Below are 17,312 nucleotides of genomic sequence, written 5' to 3'. Positions count from 1 at the left end.
ACTGCTAAAATAATACTACCAGTCGCTATAATAGTAAAGAGCAGTAAACACACCAGTCAATTCTTTTGCTCAGTGAAGGGACACGACACAATACCGTCAAGCATTAATAACGTATAGCTCTACTGCCTCCTACTGGACGTGAATATAATAAGTTCTTGCGTTGCTGCAACAAGGCATATTTGAAATTCAAGAATAAGGATAAATTGTGTCACAAACAACAAAGAAACAGTGGGATGCACTAAATAATTGCAGCGCACATTTCAGTTCGCATATAGACCTGAGGTTCAGACATAATTCTGCAGTCCCAACACAAGATTAAACTGCAGATTCTGTAAACAAAAAAAACATTTCAGGCAGTATATGTGTTTGCTGAGCAAGGTGTCATTAATGTTCAGAAGCTCAGAAACATACATTCAGAACATATTCAGATCACCTACCTGGAAAAGCTCTCAAGTCCTGCAGAGAGCATGATGTCAGTATCATCTTTTTCTGCTCTTCAAACAAGGGTCCACACTCGGGACAGCCCTCCAAACCACTCATTCAGCTGGGAGAGTCCAAACCTGTGACAAACAAACGTGCTGGGGGGGTTGTACAACAAAATTTTAAAACCTTTAACAGTTGGGCTGAACATGAAATCTAAAAAAAAAAAAAAATGTATATTAACAGTGGATTTAAGTATTATAACTGCAACAACAGCTGCCTGGAGCCTCTCTGCAAGCGATCTAGAGGTTCTCTGCCTTTTCACTCACTGTGTGCTGCCTTTGTTGTTCTAATAAGACTAATACATGTCCATCCTTTAAGTAGGCATTTTCTCTCTTGCTTTCTCTCTCCTTCTTTGACTGAAACTGAAATCAATGGTCACGCAATTAAGGAATGTGGATCTGTCAACCAAAGTGCATGGAGGAGGGTATTAAACAAATGCTCAATAAGAGGTTCAATAACACCAATAACCACGTTGAGTGGCAACTACAGTACTATTAAAATTGGGCCAGACATTTATGTGCCTGCTGGTTTATTTTTGTTGAGAAGCAATCTCCAATATTGGCAAACGACATCATTTCTCAAACGTCTGGCGGCTGCATGTCGACTGTCCACTTGAGGGGCAGGAGATCTGAGTCGACCGTTTGAAAGTTATAGCTCCTTTCAAACAGTTTAAAGAGGAACAAATGCTAGAGATGGAAAAGTGGTGTCTCGGGAGGCTCCGTCACCGATAATTAGCGATCAATCACAAATTAGTTTAAAAGCTTAAAAAGAACACTGAGAGCATTATTAGATTGCGGCGATTCAGAGCTCTCCAATAACGATTCAGGTTTTTAGGGGAACGCACGCTGCAGCTGTTTATCAGCCTTGCCTTTTGCCCGTCAGCCCTATAAATCATGGGGAAACCCAACTGGGCCAAAACGGAAAGACCACAGGTGCCATAGAGGAGGCAGTTTGTGTAATTAGTCTGTAAGGATTCTAATAACACGCACCGGGTTCATTACGGCGCGATTATTGCACTTAAGATCTTTCAAAATGACAAAACTTAAGGACACTCCCGTCCTCATCGTGACCTATGTTGCTAAAAGAGCTGAAACTAAATGAATCCAGGAATCTGAACACATACTCAGTTATTTCCCTTCTGCAGTTATGTTTCTAGCTGCTGTTCCTTAAACATTTCATAACTGATAGTTTTACATGGGAATTCTCCCCCATTACTTGGGTGAACTTCAGATTTCAGACTCACTCCCAACAACACCTCAGTTAACATGTGTATGAATGTAGCAGAGTGCACAGCAAATTGCAATGAGTGAAAAATTAAACATGAGCGAAGTGCATAGATAATGATATCCGTCGTTAAACATGCAATACGTTTCTACATAAATATCGTTGACAAACCACATGACAGATGCAAACATAATCTGGCAATTTATTAAATCCTACTGGATCCCTCATTAGTCTACTTAATGCACGTACCTGGTTCAGTTTGTTGTTTTACATTCCTAACGCCCACGCAGAGTATTCGTAACGCCTGTTCCAGCCTCAGTGATAGAGGCTGACCTTAAGTGGCTCCTCGCATCACTCTAAATGGGCAAAGGCTTTCGCCTCTTGCCTCCAATCTAATTTGAGGATGCTTCAAAGACAGCAATGTTAAAGAGAAAACAATTATCTGCCATCGATCAAATCAGGCTAGACATCACACACCTAATAGGTATGGGGAAACCACAGGTAAAGACAAACGAGGTCATTGTGAACCGAAATGAGAAAACCTACTGTTTGGGCTTTAAATCTCTCTGTGCTAAGACTGTGTGAAGCTCAAGCCCAATAACCCAGTGAAACAGGGTGATAAGAGCTCACCCTGTGCCCTGCATCAGGAATCTTCATTACCCCGAAGTCTTCCCCTGCCACCTCTGCCTTGAAGTTTCAACCCAAAGCCTGAAAGTGTCATGTAACTGTCTGGACCACTTATAACAAGATGGATTTAAGAACGTTTTGCTGCAGAAGGGGTTGTTGTTGGTGTTTTTAATTGCAAATGAACAACTATTTTAGAACAGATGAAAGGAAGAAGCACAATAGGATCCAATATTCAAAATAAACTGTGCGTCCTAAGTGGAAGTTGCAAAGTCCTAGTTAGCTCCTAATTTTGAACACCTAGTTACGTAACCTAGGTTAGCTAGTTCATCAGTCTAGATCACTAAATTGGGACAACTTGGTGAATACATATTGTAAAAGTTATATATAGACTGCAAATCACACCTTAGAGATCTAACTAGTTAATGCTAACGCGACCCTTGCAATGGCTACAACTATCCAACTACCATTCAAAATACTGCATACTTAGTTATAATTAAAACTGTTTTATATCTCACTTTCACCAGTTTATCACAGTTAGACATTTTCAACTTCTGTTTGTCTGTCTGTGGAATAATATTGTATATCTGACTTGAACTTTCTCTTTATTGTGATTTCTTTCTGAATTTGTTAGTTAGTCAGCAAAATCACAATACTATTAATGTGTTACTGAATGCTTTATTATTTATAGATTATATATATTTATATATATATATTTATATATATATTTATATATATTAATATTTATATATATTAATATATATATATATATATATATATATATATATATATATATTAAAATATATATATATATATATATATATATATATATATATATATATATAATGGGGAATAGGTACCAGCAAAAATCTGCTAGTCATGGTCACCGTTCAGGATAAAGCCACTGTGATTTTTAAGAATAGCATTATATGACAGAATAAGGCTGAAGTCTACCCAGTGAATTACATTTCATTCACTAGAAGTGAAGCCCTTCAGTTTAGGCTTGTTAAAATGAATAAATTCTAAATATTTATTTATTCATTGCCTTCCTCAAAATCCTAGATTATTACTATGAGACCAAAAACCAAAACATTTGCCCTGATCCAAGAAACTCCAGACATGGCACACCATCAACACCCACGCATAAACGCTAACATTTTAAAGCTAATTATAGAAATGTTGAAATCCAGCTCTGAATTTTGAACACAGACATAAAAACGAAGTGGAAGAAGAAATTGTAATGATGAGTTTTAGGGTGCAGGTTTGAGTCCAGACATTATGGACAGCATCCATAGCCATAGTCCAGAGAGTGCAAATGATAGATAGCATTCAGACAGGAAGGACCAGATAGTCCCTCTCTGCCAGTAACCAATCAGCATTGGAGCCTCTGCTTGTACATGCAGAATCCAAATCTTAGTGTTCCCATGAAACCACAACAGTATGCTTGGCAGTGGAAAAACATGTCTGTTGTGCGTTTTATAGGTACTGCCTCTTCCTTCTTCACTTTTATTACTATTATTTATCATCCAACCTTATCTATTAACTTAGAGGAATTAAAAGTAAATATTACAGCAGTGACTTATGGCAATGTGGCTGTCTGACAAAGTTATTCATGACATAATTAGAAATGTGCAACTTGACAGCTGTTTATTAAAGAGATTACCCTGAAAGTGTAGATCAAGGAATAATTCTTGCACAATACACTGCCTTTCACTGATTATACTGCAATTGACGGTGCTGTTGCAAACTCATGCTTGCATCCAGAGAGCCTGAAAATGAATTATGGTGATTGTGTCATAAGACCTGTGCTTCATGTGTTAAGAGTGATAATCAATGCCCTGAGATTACCCTGACCACATCAATCTGACCACATCACTCATAATGTCCATCTGTCACTGTCCCCTTTCCACATGTAAACATAAAATGTGGCCTAAAACACCCAAGTCCTGTCCCAGTGATCAAGGTCACAAACTCAAACGTGGAGGGGACAGTTTTGTCCGTTCCAGAAAATGTCCATCACGTGAACAATCATTCGGAAGGAGCAGGGGGTGGACAGGACAGGACAGGACAGGACAGGTCATTCCTGCTGTAGGCTCTCTCTCCAGCTGAAGCTGTGATTGGGTCCGTGTGTCAGGAGGCAGACAGGACAGGACAGGACAGGTCATTCCTGCTGTAGGCTATCTCTCCAGCTGAAGCTGTGATTGGGTCCGTGTGTCAGGGGGCAGACAGGAGGGGCCACCAGCTGCCACACACCCGTGTCCTGCTCTTCACACGCACACAGACCCAGATAAGGAATCTGGAAGGAGAAAGATGCACTTTAGTGCTGGCATTATGGGGGGAAGAGAAAGAGACAGAGAGAGAGAGAGAAAATAAAGGTACTTTTCTAACGACTTGGACAAACTCTTTGGAGTTATGCAGGGGAAGTCCCTGGAGCTGTCTGGTGCAGGCCTCTAGAGAGGAAGCATGACCGACAATCAGAACGTTGTTTCCTAGTGACAAAGAGACGAGCACACTAAGGATTTCTGCCCAGGACAATCCAGAACCATTCCATGAGCCAACGTTATGTGCCTGGTCCTCACCCTTGTTTTTGCACTCTGCCAGGATGTCTTTGGTCACTTTGTAGCTCCGGGTCATATAGGTGTCATAGGACTCAGACACGTTTAGTTTACTAACAGGGATGCGAGGTCTGTAAGGTAAAAGCGTGGGCCTATTTTAACCATGATGCTTCTTGTATTGTGTGCACATAAGAAAACAACATTCTAAACCTTTCCAAAAAATACTGTGCCATAACGTCTACACCTGTATGTTGTGTCGACACTGAGATTAGCTGCAGCAAGGTCTGTGGTGGGTATCCATGCAGGTAGAGAACTCCCAGAGAGCCATTTAGTCCATTCAAACAGGCCCGGTTCTACTCGTATCCTCAGCTTCCCGTCCTGCTGCATACCTGTGACATCAGAGGTCATAGGTCACACTCCCGGGCATACGGCACAAGGCACCGGTTACAGATTACATGCGATACATGCCTCTGAGCATCTCGTGGGCTGTCTGAACACAGCGAAGGCTCGGGGAACAGTAAACGAAGTCAACAGTAGTGTTGCTCTCCAGTAATGCCTCGCCTGCAACACACAGGCCAGCACTAGCAGTTAGGCTTCGGCTGAGCCAAAGGGGGAGATGGTTCAGTTAGAATACCAAGCGCTGGGGAAAGACCACTCACCCACAGTCCGGGCCTGCGTGGCTCCGACCACTGTGATGGGAGCATCCATGTCATAATCCCGGTGTCCTCCGGCCCAGGCAGGCAGGAAAGGGGGCATGTTCAAGTTACTTCGCACATATCTGCCTGCAGAAAGGCCGAATGGTTTGGGCGAGTGTGAACGCGAGCGTTTGTGGACAAGCCTGTTAGAGACAAGCTCGTCTCCATGTGGATGCATGTACCTTTGGCATCAGAGCACTGCGAGAGCCAGTGTTTCCCAAACACCACATCCATCCTCTCTCCATGACGACACACAAACAGTGTCCTTTCAGGAGACACTCTGGTCACTCGGAGTACCTGAACCAGCACAAAACACTCTGGAGTCAAGGCAAGTGTCTTCAGTCCTGATGAATGTGTTCACTAATGAGCGAAGGGATTCTAATCTCTCACTAGCACACCTAATCTAAGATGCTTTCAAGAATGCACTCCTTAGTCATAATAGAATTAACACATCCCAACAACAAGTCATGTGCATTATAGAAGCTGCATTACGCTGGGTTAAGGCACCTGCATAGATTGGCAGACCACGCTCATGATGGTCGACTCCCCAGATCTGGAATTATCCAGGCACGGGAAGTTAAGCAGTCCATCCAGGGTTTTGTTTTCTTTGTTGCTCTTTTCTGAAGGTGAGGCACTGAAGAATGAGTGTGACCTGTGTAAGAAGCAGAGGAGGAACCCCATTCTCAACAGCCTTATGCCATGTCACAGGAGAATACCATAAAGGTGTCTTAAAGGTGGCACCAAACACTTGTGCACAGAAGATGCATCCAACATGGCAGGCATGCCCTCGCTGCTTGTGGTGTTTTTTTGAATCATGGCAGCGACAGGTGAGACTGGAACTCACGCGTGGAAGACCCAGGTGTCGCACTCATCAGCCCGACTGACATAGTTTTCAGGCAGCATCCCAGAAAGCCCTGTGCCCATAGATGTGCCAAACACCCAGCCCTCACTGGTGCTCAGCTGCTCCAGGGGAGACGTGAAGACAAAGTCCCCCGGCACAAGGTCCAGCTCGTCGTCATTTTGAGGTACGTAGGGGTACATTACCTTAACAGTCTAAACATCAGAGAGTGCAAAACGAAAGCAGGCGTGATAAGACATATCACCGGTTTTCCAGACATGCATTAAGCCTAGTCTTGGTCTAAATCATGATGCCAATGATGATATGCCACTGAACAGATTAGATTTAGGCTTAATCACGGTGTTGGAAACCAGCCCAGAATGATTAGCTACTTCCAAATGAAAACAACAAATAAAGCGATGGCAACAAACTCTTCGATCAAACACCTACCTCGTGATTTGCAAATCTGATGTCCCTTGAGAACAGAACAGCAAGCCAGTCACAGCCAAGCTTGGCCTCGATTCCTTTCGCCAGTTTCTCCAAGGAAGCCAAGTGGCTGCTGGGAAACTGGTAGGCTAGAGTCACGTGCAGCTGCTTCTTATGGGGCTCCACGTGGACATCTAAGAGATGGTACAGAGAAATTCCTGTTACCTCACTTCCTTACAAAAGGTATAAGAGCTGTGCAGTGATGCTTGTTAATGGATGAATGGGAGGGGAGTAGTCTAGCGGTGTTCTACCTGCTTTACTGCTCGCTTCAACAGCAAAGTCAGCTGCGAATTTCTTCAGCGTTTCCGCCACCTGCTCCTCGATGAAGAGGCCGATGAAGTTGGCAGAGGTGTAAAGCTGAAGGGGTAAGAGGCTTGGGAAACGACCTCTCCACTGGCTCACTGTAGACTGCAGAGCCCCACACAGAGCCTCCACCTTACTGTCTGCACACTGGACGAGAGAGAGAGAGCGAGGGAGAGAGAGAGAGAGCGAGGGAGAGAGAGAGAGAGAGAGAGAGCGGGCACCCCAGATCCTCAAGCACACTGAACTAGTTAAGGTTGTAACTTCGGTTAACTCAGATAAGGTCCTGGTTGATAATTACTGCTAAAACGAACACCAGAACAGAACCAAAACACAGGAATCTTTAAAGCATACGGTAACTTATAGCACCGAGAAGCAACAGGATGGGAGAATGTTTAATTTCTGCTATATTCAAACAGTGCAAGATGGGCCATATGTCCCCTCAACAATAGCTGTGGAATAGCACTCTGCTCCAGCGCTCACCATGAAGAACTTGCAGAGTGTGATGTGGGGGAAAATGTTGTGAGCTTTGTTTTTGCCACAGATCAGGCGGGACTGCTGCCAGAAGTGAGAGAGCTGGTTCTGAAGAGGTCCGCTGGGCCGCAGGTACAGCACGTATTCTCGGGGTAACGGGTCATCCAGAAAGGGGTCATCCACATGGGAGAAGAGCCTGAGGAGACAACAGACCACTTCCTCCAAGTTACAGAGAGTGAGGGAAATGTTACTATGATACAAGGTACTTGACTAGTAATCGGTAGGTTGCTGGTTCAAGCCCCACCACTGCCAGGTTGCTACTGTTGGATCCCTGAGCAAGACCTGTAACCCTCAATTTCTCAAACTGTATTCAGTTATAATTGTAAGTGGTTTTCGGTAAAAGTGTCAGCTAAATGCCATAAATGTAAAAAGAGCCAATTGGTCTAGTGTCCCCCCCCCTATTACATAAAGCTGTAATGTTAAACTGCGTTCTTGGATGACCATAGCTCAAGATCTCCTAAGTGAACTCATGGAGGCCCCAGTAACAAGGATTAAAACCTGTTGGGAGGATAAAGTACCATACAGTGCTGTGGTCCTCCATGACTGCAATTTGACATGTGATGTAATTCACTGTATAGCCAATGGGGGGCAGCAGAACATCATAGGAAGGGGACTATAAGTAGATGTTCCTAAACCATCACCCTTCTGAGCTTGGTTCCAGCACACCTGCCTCTAATATTCAGATGTCCTCACAGGCCAAGATTAACTGGTTCAGGTGGGGCATGGTTAGGTTATGTTTATAACTATACTCTGCAGGATGGAAGCTCTCTAGGAGTGGTGGCGATTAACTCTTACATTTTCAATAAAACATCACGAATGGAGTCTTACCAGTCACACGCGAGCTGTACGCTCCTGCCTCCAGTAGAAACCAGGGCCTTGAACCTGCAATCAAGACGGACTGATGGAAAATACCCACAAACCACGGCAGCAAAAACACAGCACATTATGGAGAACATCACGCTTTGCTGCAGAAGAATTTATGGAAAGCAGACATTCCACCGTTTTCTGCTGAAACGGAAACGTCTGGCACAGATCAGTCCGGCACAGCGTTTTCATTCGTGCAGCGTCACCATATTGCTTTTCCACCACTCCAATTTTCACCCCTCAACAAACAACACGTATGAAGCGAGAGGGAGAAGTACGCAGTGACGTTCCCTGGCTGTGAACTCTGCATCGTGCCGCACGTGGCGTGCCATGGGAGAGGCTCTCGCCTGAGCTAGCTACTCCCAAGCGAGTGAGCAGGAGGCTGGAAAGCCAAGAAGTAACTCTCTGTGTCCCAGGATGCACCTCACGCTTGAAGCGAGCAGCTTTTTCTGCTGATATGTGCTTCTTTAAGATGCCCAGCACCAAAATAGACATTTCTGAGAAAGAAAGGCACATACGATTGATGCAACACCTCTCTGACATTTTCACAAGAGCCTGTGGAGACGGTTAGGTGTGTGGGAGAGGGTCTTCCTTCCTCTCTCGCACTCCCCCCCCCAAACATCAGATTTAATCGAGAGCTTGTATGGTGCATAAGATGACTTTGTAAATGGTTTTAATAACGTGTGCGTTGGTGGTTTTGGGACAATTTAAATGTGGGTTTTGGTGAAATCAGCCTAATCTTCAGCGGCCTAAGAAGAAGTTTAGATGGCATCACATTTTTAACTATGTTGCGTTCATGTGGTGTTTAACTAATGTCCCATCACACAATGCCTAGATCGTAAGCTCTGTGTTCACACATAAAGCTGCATGGCAAAAAGAGGGCGATTTCATAGATATCTATACATGTTTAAAAAATGAAGCGTCATCAAAGCATTCGTGGTCTCACGAGCTGGATTTGTTAGCTCCTCCGCAGATAATTCGAGCTTGATTTTCATGCTGGGATGAAGGTTTTGTCTGTGCTCCTCTCCCGCCTCTACTCCATCTGCCTGAATACTCTAGTGTCCAAGACGAGCTCGTTTAGCATAAGGGAGAGATCACAGCTAAAAACGCTACAATTAGGAGAACCTTGGTCAACAGAGACTTTCAACTATTTGCTTGCTTTCATTTAAATAGCGTGACACTCTCCACCTTTGATGGTCCGCTCTTTGATGAGCAGGTGGTGGATGTCTTACAGCAAGCCTGCAGTGTGACCTCTCATCTGCAGACTGGTCACTTGAAAGCTTGGCCTCAATCAACAAACATGGTTATGAGCTGTGCAGCACTCGCATTGAGCTACTGGCCTTCTTTTGTTTTTTTGTTTTTTTGTTTTTTTTGGGGGGGGGGGGGGGTTGTGTGCAGTTTGAGATCTGTATTCCATGGTGTTGGGAAAAAAAACCTACTACAGTATACAGAAGCAGAGTGTGCAGTGAGAGCAGATACAGCTTACTGCTAACAGTTGTCTTCAAATCACCAGGCTGCCTCTGACCTTTCAGTAATGCTAGTGCAAACTACAGCTTTGGTGTGCTAAGGCCGGAGACACAGGTGTCAGTAGATCCCTCTCACATTGCCTTTATTAAGTAGCACTATTGAAGCGAAACACCACAGCTGACTAGGACTTCCCCTTATGAACTGCTAATACATCTGAAACAATGTTCCAATGCGAGACCTCGGTTGCTCCGCAAGCAACGGTCAGTCTAGAGACTTCTGTATCAGTGCTTAAAAAACAACAGCAAGAACAGTGTGTTCTCCGTTTTCCTTTGACGGGCACCAGAGGTACCTGACTAAGTTCTGACTAAGACTGACTGTGACTGTGGTGGCACAAAGCGTTGCTCCGTTCATGGCGGCCCGGATAAAATACGCAGTACACTTAATGAGCAAATCAACAGTGACAAAATGTGAATCATCAGTTCCTTATGTCAAATGTGCAGTTTCCTTTCACAAAGCACTAAACCCACAAATGTATAATTATCAAAAGTTGAGTAACTTCCCTGAAGCTCGATCATGTACCAAACCTAATCTGACAAATTTCCCTTGTCTATAAATAAACCAGTTGACCATAGACCACTGATACAGGCTGCATCAGAGAATTACCTACTCTGCTGACACCAAAGACACCGTACAAGTAAACAACGCGTAACGGACGCTCAGTGTCCTGTGACTCAGGACCTTGTGTGTTTGCTGCTCTCCATCTGACACTATAAAGGATGTAAATTTACAAGCATACCTTAAGTACTTACTGCATTAAGAAAATGAGATTACTGCACATCCCCTTTTATTATTACAGCCCAGGGGAAAAAGCAAGTCTTTTAACACTACTACTTTATTATTACAAAATACCACACTAATGTTCCACTAATGGAGGCTTCTGAAACTAAAAGTGGAAAGAACACCTGAGTATCTTATGATCAAGCTATTGAAAGTTTCCAATCAATTACTAAGTTATTTCTTATTTTAGCTTGCAGTGGAACGAACCTGATGTCAGTGACACCATTTAGTAATGAGGCTGACACTATGGAAAGACTGTGATCAGTAAACATTGTCCTACAAATGTCTACCAATATGGAATAAGGAATAATCTTGCACTGGTGAATCACATGACACTACATGAAAGTAAAAATGTAGCTTAAAATGGATTCACATCATTTAAAAATCCATTCAGCTGTCTAATCTTCTGACTAATCATCACTGCAACAAATGAATGTAAATCTTGTCAGTACATGTAACTGCACTTGTAATTATAACTGAGACAGCTTAGATCTTCTTTTCATTACAAAGCCTCTCAGAAGAAACCGATGTCGGACACTTAGGGTTAAGGTATAAATGAACAGACAGTTTTGTTTTCACAGAGCCGGCTACTTATGCAAACCAATTTCATAGTTCTTCAACATAGGAAAAACAATAGTGTAGTATTTAAGGTCCTGGACTAATGGTCCATTGTCTTTTGCAAATGTGGTTTCAAGTCCCAGTATGAGATGCTTTGAAAGCTTTGCCAAAGCTTAAACAACTCTCCACAGAGCTCAGCTACAGCAGACAGCCAAATTTTCAAGCAAAAGAAGCTCCTACAAATGATTTCTCAAACATGGGTGCCTAAAAGTGACCAATACCTGCACCCAGAAGTTAGTAGAAGTATATTTAAACCTGGAAAAGACACTGAATATCACATCTTGTTTGTGGTGCTTGTCAGTAAATAGTTCAGATTAATTTTAACATTTGATTGACTGCATGATCTTTGGTAGATTAGGACTGAAATTGAACTTTTCATGGTAGGATTATCCCAAGGTTTCTTATACAGCTTTGCACATGGACCCAAACAATCCAGAACAATGCCTCTGGGATGAGATGGATAAGTATTTGCACGCCTTCAAGACACACTCCCCTTGTAACGTGTCCGTTTGAAGCGCAGCGCTGAAAAGGGAGGGTGGGGGTGCAGATGGAGACTAAACCCACTGTGTGTCCATCGAGATTCCTCTCCACCTGCAAGCCTCGTTACAACCCCACTGTACAGATGGACACCATGCTGTCCACACAGGCACAGGGACAATTTTGTCTCCGCACGCGAATCTCCTTTGAACCATAAACTGCTTGTGAAGAGGTGGCTAAATTTTTAGTTTTGCTCCTTATCTGAGGGCTAACGTCTCTTCAGAGGGGGACGATTACTGGCATTGTCAAGATTTAACCAGGAGCCCGGGATCCTCGCCAGTGTTCATTTTAGCTGTGTTCCCAGTGGCCACTTAAACCTTCACTGTTAGAAACGACACCATGTACCCAGCGCTCCCTTTGAATGTGGTCAGTGTCCCGGCAGAGCGGAGCATCCTCCCATGTTCCCGTACCCCCAGCACTACCTAGCTGCCGGCTCCACACCTTCTCCCTGCTGCTCTGCGGGGGAAATCCCTTTGGCCTCAGACATGCCTGCATGCTTACATTTCCTGTCTGCAGCCCTTCCCCAAGTCTCTGTTCCGTGAAGAGCGAAACAGCAAGAACGATTCATAACCGTGAACATCCTCATCATGCAAGTCAGATGTGCTTTAGTGATCCAAAAAAAAGATGTAATTTCTGTTTACCAGTACAGTTTAGTAAAGCTCCTGGGTGTAGAGATGATGAATTCAGAGGATTTTTATGTAGCCTGTTCAATGCAAGAAACTTTGCAACATACAGCACTGTACAAAAGTGTCAGACCACCCAAGAATCTTTTATCTTAGCAGTAAATGTTACCTGCAGGTTAAAATACTATATAACACCATTTGAAACTAATAAAGTAAAACATTAATGCAAATAAACAATGCAATGAAATGTAAGAACTATTTCAATGTGTTTTACAAAACATCACTGATATCTGGCGATAAGAACAGGTATAGTTGCTTTAGGTTTCACTGGGAAAAATCTTTCAGCATGATAACCACTTCAACTTACTGAACCACAACTAACACAGAACACAGACAGGCCGGGGAGAACAGGACCTTGTCATAACTGAAGCTGTGACACTTCATTTGGATGGAAAATGAACAAAAGCAGAAGCTCGGAAGCATTTACCCTGAGTTTGTTTATCTTTCGGCCCCAAATAAACACTTTTGGTTCAGATAAAAGACTTTTAGACATAACTTAGGGGGACTAAAACCTTTGCATGGTACTATGCATGGTTTGATGTGTGAGGTCTGTGCACAGCATAGAAATGAATCATTTCAATTGGTGTTCTGGAAAAACATATTGCAGAAGCCTGTACCTAAAAATGTATCATTAATAAAACAAATTATAATTAAAGGGGGCAAAAAAAAAAACACTAGCTAACAGGTGGAGTTCTTAATGTTGTCCTTTTTCTGCACTTACATAACTGCAAAACGTCCTTTCAGACGTCTGTCAGAAGGGTCTTCTCAGCATTCATGAAGGAGATCACCCTGGTATAAACTCAAGACTAATAGAGCGGACAAAACGGTGGGGTGTCAACAGACGTGGCTCTCTGCACTAATTACACTTGGCCACCAGCCCCCACAACATGTACAAAAGCAAACGAGATGCTTCCTCTCTCCCGTCTCTGAACACGGAGTTGATTATCCCGGAGTCTCTGTGGCAGTACAGCTCCATCAAAAGCAAACAAAAGCCATATTATGCCTCTGGGGAGAGTGAGGTACTGTAAGGCAGTATGCACAGACGAGAGGTCTGATGCTAGTTTAGTTCATGCTAGTCAAGTCTAGTTCACGTTTGCATGGATTTTTGAGTTAAACAACTGTACTATTAGATAATTAGCAGGAGTCCACAGAAAATTGTGAAGATGACACCATAAAAGTACACGAACAACAAAACAACAAAACACTAAATTTAAAGTTAAGAATCATTTCAGATATAAAGCGATTATAATTTCATTTAAAATGTGTTAGCAATTTAGCAATTTATCTAAAATTCTGCTTCGGATGCAGCATTTATACGGTTCATACATTTATACACATTTGTTTTGCAAATACATATCAATGTATTAGCTAATGGCAAACAGAAAACTCTGGCAATATAAGAAAGGCCTTTGGGAAGGCAAAGGGACCCAAGATGAAGTAGAATTAAAAAACAGAAAACATATTTGCCTGTTTACAGGCAGCGGAAGCCATTTCTGTGTGGAACACAACTGTGGGCAATGTTGCTACCCCTCCATTTAAAATCAACATCCGCTGTAACATGTGTAAAATGGAACCACCTAAGGTCAGTAATTAAAGGTCCATGAGCTACTACTCCTGAAGCCTGCCGGCTGGTTGGCAGGGGAAGAGGGCCGTGTCCGGCCACGTCTCCCCAGAGCTCGGACACTCGTTCTTGGAGGCACCCCTCTCGAACTGGCACAGGCACAGCAGACACAGATGGTGGACTCACTACTGAGAGAGAGCGCGGCTCTCAGACAGATGCACACCCCACCACACGCTGACAGAGGCTCCATGTTTATGGCAGGGATTGGGAAGAGCAGCCTACATGCTTTAAGCAGAGCAAAGGTTTGTCCGTGCACCTCAGCTGTGCTGCGCAGCCTTGCGAGGTGTGGTCAGCTGACGGAAGAGAAGCTGTGGCCAGTGTGAGCGCATGCACAATGCCCGCGTGTCCACTGGCTCGAGTACAGCCCTGCAGAACAACAGCTGCTGTGTCTGTCTCGCACGGGACTGAGCCATCAGGGACCGACCGAGGGGACGAGAGGCATGCAGCTGGCTGAGCGAAACCGACACACCGCAACACCTGTGAGCTCAGCGGCGGCTTTGGCCTAGCCCCCGGCTGCTCGTGAGGGAACAGCGCAGAGGCCAGCGAGGCTTCAGGGCGAACATTCAAACCCTTCGACTCAGAGAGGGATACCAATAATGTGGTGTCTCCGTGAAAGCATGAAATACCATCTATGGTGCTGTGTGTGCCGTACAACATGTTAGAAGCAGGCGGCATTGGCCTGACATAAAACCACAATGACACAGCCAGACTGTGATGCAAGTAGGTTCTCAGAAAAAGGACACTATCTTTTTACAACGAGCCCTTGAAATGTAACACAGTAGAAACGGGCAACAGGTTTGTACTGCATTATGGTAACTTGGGCCTAAAGAACAGCTACAAAACAACTAAAGCTAAAAGAAATACAGTAATGGCATTTTGAGGGAAATGATGGGCAGTGCAGACTGAACCTGCTAAATAAACAGCAGTGATCTGGTGTCAAGGTCAATGTAAAGTATTCGTAAAGTATGTAAAGTACCTGTATAGAAATCTGCTCTTATTGCTAATGGTATTGTTTTTTTGTTTTTTTTTTAAAGAGTAATTTCATAGTTTACACAAAAGCTATGCAGCAATATACAAGATTATAGGAGGAAGCTTAGCAGGGAAAAATGTCTATATGACCTTGAAATTCTATCCAATATGATAGAAATGAGGCAATAAGAAAATAAACAAAGGCAAATTAACAATAAAATAGCCTCATTTCCAGAAGAACACCGTGCGACAGACGAAATACACAGCAAGTTCCCTGCAACTGAACTATAATGGCCTTGACTTTCTCACTGATAGGTTCAGCTACGAAAACGATAGTTATGATACAAAAACCAAACCAAAAAAGTTATGCAAAAATCTCATAAAAGGCGTGTTGCCCCTGAAGGAGGCAATACGCAGGAGGCAGGGAGGAGCTCCCTGAATCAAACAAGGAAGACGTGGACAAGTCCAGTGTTAGACGCAGCTGCTCGGCCTTCGGTTTCCCTCCCACGACAAGCGAACTGGTGCCAAAGGAAGACAGAAAGCCGGCACCTTGTGACACCCCAGATCCGTCGTGCTGTGATGAGCACAGATGCTCTCCGTGTAGATGTCCTTCTGGGTTCTAACTCCACTGCGCTATGGCGATCGTTTCACGTTGAAGAGCCACAGACAATCTTACACAATGCCTTCATTAGTCTTTCATTAGTCCTATTTTATTGCTCCTCATATCTAGGCAAGTGGCACAGTTCTGAAAATGAAATCAGGTTTTTTTTTGGTTTTTTTTCAATCAAAAACAAAATGGGTCAGTATCTCCTAGTGGGAGACTGTGGTAAGGGGTATTAATAACTCCCCGTGTGAAAGCTTAGAAGTCTCAAGCTAGCAGACCCTAGAAGCCCGCTCGTAGCTTGTGCCCTGTCATCGGAGTAACAGGGCCTGACTGAGACCAGCCGGAGGAAAGAGAAGACTAAAGCACTAGTTCAGCAGGAAAAACGCTGTCTGTGGTATTAACCGCCAGACTAGCGTACAGAGAAGCCTGTGAAACTGACGGGCCACATTCATTTTTGCAATTTGGCTCAAAGGACAAGAGCAATACCGCATGAATTAAAAGTTCCTGTGCCAACAGAAGAAAAAGTTACTAAACCAAAACGAAACCAACCCAATGGATATATAGTATGGTCATTGCAGCTAATGTAAATTAATTCATAGTTCCTTTAAGTAACGGTCAGCTACAAACCTTTCCCTAAAGAGCTGAACTTTCAAATAACAGTGAAGTTGACTTTTTAGGTTTAAGAATGGAGAATAATGAAAATGAGCTCCAAGAGTCTAATTTAAAACTAAGTTACATCATAGTAAACGTATCGACTACACTTAAAACCTTACCCAACATTTCTATTCGTTACCGCTTTATATTTTACGAACGAATCACCGATCCATAAGTGAAAAACCGATAGTTTTAGTGCGTGAAATAGCGTTTGTCTGTCATTTTTAATAACAGCGTTGCCGATCTCCACTTACGCTCTGTTTTTAGGAAACCCCATCGATAACAGCACCTCCAAATTTGATCCGTGTTTGACAACGATGGATCTGTTCTGTCGGAACCGACGTGGAATGATTTTGGAATAAAGATCTTCTTTGGCAGCCATACTTTATGGTCCCATAAATAAAACGCTTCTTGAACAAGGGGCTCGAAAAGAGAGCGATGCACGAGAAATATCCGATTATTTGGAGCTCCATGTGACCATGTTCGCGTCCCCCTCCCAGGCGCGACGGTGCCAGCGTGCGTCACGGGTGCGTTTGCGCGCAGTTGAAACGGCGCTCCGGCTATCACACAGCGCGAGAAACGTGTCGGTGAAAACTATTCATCTTCTCAGCAGGAAACACAGAGGATGATATTAACAACCAGCTACTGCAGCTGTTGTGGTCTAAGTAACACGTCAGTTTTAAAGATGGCTCCAGTCCTTCAGTATGGTCAACTTGTAT

The 17,312-nt window shown here is 43.6% G+C and overlaps 1 protein-coding gene across 1 annotated transcript; it reads right to left on the bottom strand.

The window, feature by feature from the left end:
• Nucleotides 1–3,959: 3,959 nt before the first annotated feature.
• On the bottom strand, nt 3,960–17,269 carry ubash3bb (ubiquitin associated and SH3 domain containing Bb). The gene is made up of 14 exons (XM_035534125.2): nt 16,848–17,269; nt 8,568–8,621; nt 7,689–7,875; nt 7,157–7,355; nt 6,870–7,039; nt 6,426–6,634; nt 6,089–6,233; nt 5,764–5,878; nt 5,546–5,668; nt 5,355–5,447; nt 5,131–5,275; nt 4,911–5,017; nt 4,711–4,820; nt 3,960–4,627 (listed from the first exon to the last, which is right to left on the bottom strand). The coding sequence occupies exons 1-14, from the start codon at nt 16,973–16,975 to the stop codon at nt 4,493–4,495; spliced, it is 1,920 nt and encodes a 639-aa protein (XP_035390018.1). The 5' UTR covers nt 16,976–17,269; the 3' UTR covers nt 3,960–4,492.
• Between the last annotated feature and the right edge of the window lie 43 nt (nt 17,270–17,312).

Source organism: Electrophorus electricus, chromosome 17, assembly GCF_041902795.1.
Source record: "Electrophorus electricus isolate QZ-2024a chromosome 17, ASM4190279v1, whole genome shotgun sequence".
NCBI classification, from domain to species: domain Eukaryota; kingdom Metazoa; phylum Chordata; class Actinopteri; order Gymnotiformes; family Gymnotidae; genus Electrophorus; species Electrophorus electricus.
The sequence above is the reverse complement of the archived record's forward strand: the minus strand, read 5'-3'. Positions and strand labels throughout refer to the sequence as shown.